Below are 5,785 nucleotides of genomic sequence, written 5' to 3'. Positions count from 1 at the left end.
AAATTGTGGCCCAACCCTAACCTGGTACACATCCCGAATATTATTATTGAAATTGCGTGCGGTGGGTTGATTTGGAAAGGTTTTATTTTTGGTTTCAGTACTCCAGTCAGCCTTTTGAAACTTCCAACCTACTTTAAAAGTTCGGGAATTGAATTCAGAAATCGAGCGCGCTCAACTACGCGTTCCATATTTGTTCACGTATTCCTTACGAAGTCGATATATATATATTAAATAATAAAATTTCGACTTTTTATTTTTGGTTAACTACGTAAAGTTCAAAGTTTATATATTTTCAACTGTTTGTATCTATTTTATACTTATCAAATCAAGTCTACTACGGTTTCAACCAAAATGCTGAAAGAAAATAAAGTACTGTCTATCAGTTTATTTGTGACATTATTAATCGGTAAGTCAATTTTATACATGCCATAGGCAGTATAAGATTTGGGAGTTAGGTACTTAGTATCCAATAAAAAGAGGTGCTGTGTTCAAAAAAGTACAAAAGGGCGATTCAGGCCACTAACGGTATTGTATATCATATATGTTGTCAAATATATGAATAAAAGGTTTTAAATTTCACGTATTGACGTAATTTCTATTTATAATTTATCAGGCAATGTCGACATTAAATTACATAGTTTCATAGAAAGGCAACTTGGGTGGGTTTAATACGCATTTATTACTACCAGATGTTTTGAAATTTATAGAGAGTAATCCATCGAATTATATAGATTAAGTGACAGAAATCGCCATAATTTTTCTTCAAATGAAATAAGTAAAATTGATATTCGATAGGTTTCTTTTGAACGATCGACTGTTATTAGAACTATACTACAAATCAAAATGGCGTCGTCCAACGGCGATGAACCAGTATGATGAAATACTCTAGCCATCATGTAAAAACAATTGACATTTAATGGCATACCTTCTACACTGCATGAATGCAAATATCACGGATTCTTATTCATATCTTATACACTTCAATTATTATATTTTATAGCACAATGTTCGACCACGCAAATGAAACATCTGAATGCCAATTTCTTCTCTCAAAAATTAAGCCAAAATCTACAGATTCAATACAATGATCACATGACGCGATTGCGTCGATCAGCCAACGTTCAATCGTTGCCCACAACGGCAGGAATGAAATTCAAAGTCGGGGCATGCGCGATTGAAGATTTCTTAGAAAATGCTCAAAATTGTTCTCGAGTATTTTACTCTTCTGTAAGGAACAGTGAGTCATCTCGAACTGATTGTGGGTAGGTGCAAATACAGATTCAAAAGCTTTAATTTAATTATATTTAATTAACAATATTTCAATTGATATAGTTTGTATGAAAGGGACGGGCTATCCATAGCGAACTCACAATTCCAAGTTTCTGAAAATGGTTTAAACAAAACACCATTATAATTTAATCAAACATTTCTAAGAATAGGCAGGTGTTCAGAAATGTGAGACATGAAACTAGACTTTTGTAATACAATTTGTGGGAAACTTTTATTTGAGAACAAAATAATTGCTTCAGGCGTAAAATTGATACAGAAGCGGAAATTGGAACAAAACGAAATCTTAATATAGAACAAAATGACAAAATAGTGATAGGTAATTATTTTCCCATTAGACTTTCAATTTCATCAAAAGTATCAAACGACCAGTAAAATGAATACCACATCCAGGAAAGTACCGATTGCACTTAAACCATATTTATATAGTGGCGAGAAAACATGAAATTTGTCTTTTTTCATATGCCATTAACATTAACGTAAATTTGAGAAATTTACGAATCTACCTAATCTAATGAATCTGTTACTTTTAGAAAAGAATATACCAAATTGCGGAAATGTATGCTTGCTACTATAACCAATTGTATCAAAGATTCAAGACTGGCCACACGTCTTAACGAGGCAGACGAAAAGGAGATAACACGCAATTTTCTCGTCTTTTTAGGTAACGATGCATTGTTACGTTATTGAATGTGTTAATAATAAACAGCAAACAATGAATATGTCGATTACGTTTAGGTGATGAGAAATTTTGGTGCGATAAAGGAGGCTTGGGAATAGCAAGCGATTTTCTTCCTTCCGGGTCAATGTGCGACCCAGTCTTTTATCAAGTTAGCGAAGGATGTACGTCTACTTACAGCAGATTGTTTAATTCAACAGCCTCAGATCAAAAATTATGCAGGTAGAAAACTTAATCTTATGGCGTTGAAAATGTTCAGAGGCAACATATCACACGATACTAGATAGAAATTTGCGCCAAGTAAACATTGCTCGTTGGGTTATGTTTGTGAAACTGCATCCAACGAAAGCATACCATTTACATTGGAAAATTTGTATTAAACCGATGCACGGTTTTAAAGAGACTAACAAGAAACTTGGATCACTGGAAAATACAAACCCGATTCGTGGAAAGTTGAAGCACTATTATTTTCATAATATATAGGTTTATCTGAAGCATTGAATATTTGCAAAATACCATGTCTAATTCACATTTATTATCTATCAATATTTTTCAGAGAATACAAAAAAGCGAAGAAATGTTTTCTGCAGACAATATTTCAGCACTGTTCTTTTAGTAGAATGTTATTTCAAATGTTGGAGATCATGATTGAATTCACAGCTGACTTCCAGCCGTTCTGTAAGATAACACCCGAAGAAGAGCGATTAAAATTTGAAGATCTATTTTTGGAAAGTAAGCACACTATATGTAAAATCATAGAAATATTCTGATAGTATTTCTGTAATATAACAGTGGGTTTAAAACTATTAATGTGAGAGATATCTCTATGTTATACAAATGAATCTTTTTTTAGAAACCTGCCCACCCCACTCTCTTGCCGATATAGCATTTGCATTGGACGTTACGAACGGAACTACAAGGAGACAATTTATATCAATGAAACGTATGGTCGGAGGACTAATAAAAAGGTGGAAATAACGTTCGAATTCTACAAAGATTTAGATTGCGGTTTTAAATATTCAGCAACTTATTGTTTTTCAATTTTCTTTAGAATGAATTACGGTTGGAATGGAATTCACGCCTCAGTTTTTCAATTTGATCTCCAACTACGAACGGCAATAAAGTTTGGAAGGTATTTGCAAATGACTGAAAAATTCTTTTGAGGTTCAGATGGTCTGTTACCTACAATTTCAAAACGATTGAACAACGCAATGCTTATCCGACGAGAATCCCAGATGTTTGCACTAAAATATTTTGTCTTTTAATTTCCTTTCTATTTTTTTTGCGCCACGCCCCCTAAAAAAAATTCCAGTTATATATTTTTTATTATATCATCAACACTTGAATTCTTTTTGTTCTCTTAAAGTGATGCAAGTAAACAAACCTAGCAATTACATTAAATGAAAGGTATAATAATCGATTTTGAGATAAATTGTACGATTACATACAAACCCTGTTGTCTCCAACAAATGTAGTACTAAAGTTAAGTTTCAAATTAGTAAAAACAATTTTTCGAACCCATAAAATGAACCATAACAGTACGATTGTGTGATTATTTTCCACAATCGCTGAGATGACAGTATTGCATTTCAAAATGGCGCGTAACAAGAGTACTACAAGTGACTTATGACGCCAAAGAAAACCAAAACAAATGTTTCTTTCATAACGAAACAGGTCACCAACAAAGCTTCTCATTCAAAGAAAGATCCAGGCGATGCGCCGCACTTCAACTACGTCAAAAAATAAGATAAGGCGAATGACTGGGAGATCCTTGTCATCGCTAGCAAGAGGAACCTTTTCACCAAACAAGGATGGCGATGTTCTTTTGAAAAAAACCTGGAAGTCCGGACAAAGACCTCACAACACTGCTGTTGCATTTGTGTTAACAACGGGACCCAGTTCTGATTCTGTAATTCAAAGTTTACAATTACTGAAAGACAGGTAAATTATACAATATTAATGTACTTAAGTAAATGTAATATCTATTCATGCTGTAACATAATTTGTTTTCAGGAACGTACACGTAGTGTTTGTTGGACCCTCAGCGCTTGAAATTCCTACTAGCAGTAAGAAGTTCAACACCGTACCGAACAGATTAATTAACACAGATTTCAAATTTAAACAAGTTAAAGCAACTGTAGAAGAAATGGTGGAAGAAGTTTGCATTGCTGACAGGTGATTGACAGACACAATATTATCAATTCAATCTAACTTATTCAAGTAATTCGATCTCATCGCTGTTTGAGTACTCGAAAAGATGATAAATTTATAACGCCCAACACAACGTAATAAGTGTGACGAAAATTTATATCAAACATTTATTAGCGATATTCCAGGTGATGAAGATATTGTACTCGGATTGACACATTAATAATACTTTTTAGACAAAAACAACTTGAAGACGGGGCTATTCTTGCCGAAGGACAGGCCCAGAATTCAAGATGGAGCTCGATTCAAAGACTGCTGGAACGTTTCGGGGAATATGATCTTTCACTCCTTTTCGAATTGAATCCGATTGTGGCGCCTACGAGGACGACGACAGTAGCACCAGTTGTCGATGTTTCTACCCCATTGACAGGAATCAACCCGTTCAACCCATCTGAAGGAGGAATGGACGGCGACAATTATTGGGAAAATATTCCACACATTGCAGAAAGCGGAAAACCGTTGCCAACCATTGATTACCCTGGAAAATGGCCTTTTGACTTGACCGGTAATTTTTTTTATACTTTGAGTCGTTTTGATTTTAGCATGTATATAATATCTATATTATCAGTATTTATAAATAGAATAATACGTATGCGATGATAGAATGCTCGTTTGTTGAGCTTACATGATCCTTTATTGATGCCAATCACATCGTCCGGAATTAGCTTTTATAAAGCCCTTCATCGTGATGAAACGATAAGTTTGCGATAAGAAAAAACAATGTGGATTTTTTGACAGTTGATTCATTGTTTAAAATCTCACAAAGCCCACAAAAAGATGAGTATCTATCAAGTGAGAGAATTAATAAGACCACTCTCTGTTTATTAGCATGCAGTTTTTATTGTTTTTAAACAACTTTAAAATTTTAATATAAGAAAAACACAACGCATCAAAAAGATTTATGAATAGCATTAAGCCCAAAAACTAGTTTTGTGGGTTAAGTTTTATTTATTTTTTTATTATTTTTTCAGAACAAGATCTACTAAACTTCTACTAAATGGTGCAAGTTGCAAAAACGAGATGCCAACAAAGGTTGTAGATTACGATTCGCACCGCAAGTGGTTTTTCAGATCATCGTTTGTCTTCATATATCACAAACTTATATCAAGTGTTGCGAATTACAGCAAGTCTCATCGCTATGTCACAATTCTGACAATCGATAAACCACAAACACTCGTTATTAAAGTCGGTTAATTGTACTTCGGAAGGTTTTACAAATATTCACCGTATTATGTGTTAACACAAGACTGTTATTGTGTTCAAATACGTTTATAATTATTAGAAAGCCTATGAAAGACTTCCCATTCATAGTAAAAAGTCAACACCTATCGTATATATATATTTGTGAAATAAAAATTTGAATTCAAGCGCTTGTCAAGCCGATTATCAGGATTATTTTCAACCTAACCACAATGTTAAATTTTCGTTTGTTTATTTTCCTTGGAGTGTAATTTTGAATTTCATAATTAAAAGATGATGATAACAAATAGTTTCATGTTAATTGAAATTACTGACATAATTTTCCAACATGCATAAATATTATTTTTTTCACAAATTCCCGTTCCCGCCTTTTGTAATATTTACTGTAAATAAGAAATAACTAATCGATGT

At 33.4% G+C, this 5,785-nt stretch overlaps 1 protein-coding gene across 1 annotated transcript; it reads left to right on the top strand.

Moving 5' to 3' along the window:
• Window positions 1-283: 283 nt before the first annotated feature.
• LOC120343502 (uncharacterized) lies at window positions 284-5,174 on the top strand. The gene is made up of 11 exons (XM_039412705.2): window positions 284-406; window positions 1,001-1,262; window positions 1,821-1,951; window positions 2,026-2,188; window positions 2,523-2,698; window positions 2,820-2,934; window positions 3,018-3,098; window positions 3,641-3,907; window positions 3,980-4,141; window positions 4,351-4,679; window positions 5,146-5,174. The coding sequence occupies exons 1-11, from the start codon at window positions 352-354 to the stop codon at window positions 5,169-5,171; spliced, it is 1,767 nt and encodes a 588-aa protein (XP_039268639.2). The 5' UTR covers window positions 284-351; the 3' UTR covers window positions 5,172-5,174.
• The last annotated feature ends 611 nt before the right edge of the window (window positions 5,175-5,785 follow it).

Source organism: Styela clava, chromosome 3 (genome assembly GCF_964204865.1).
Source record: "Styela clava chromosome 3, kaStyClav1.hap1.2, whole genome shotgun sequence".
NCBI classification, from domain to species: Eukaryota; Metazoa; Chordata; class Ascidiacea; order Stolidobranchia; family Styelidae; genus Styela; species Styela clava.
This window is presented reverse-complemented; position numbering and strand designations above follow the sequence as displayed.

Bases quoted from the DNA above. Each gene is read 5' to 3' on its own strand.
- LOC120343502 (XM_039412705.2), top strand. From the start codon at position 352: ATGCTGAAAGAAAATAAAGTACTGTCTATCAGTTTATTTGTGACATTA. The intron at 3,099-3,640 runs GTATTTGCAAAT...ATAACGAAACAG, and splicing joins ACGGCAATAAAGTTTGGAAG to GTCACCAACAAAGCTTCTCA. The intron at 4,680-5,145 runs GTAATTTTTTTT...TTATTTTTTCAG, and splicing joins ATGGCCTTTTGACTTGACCG to AACAAGATCTACTAAACTTC.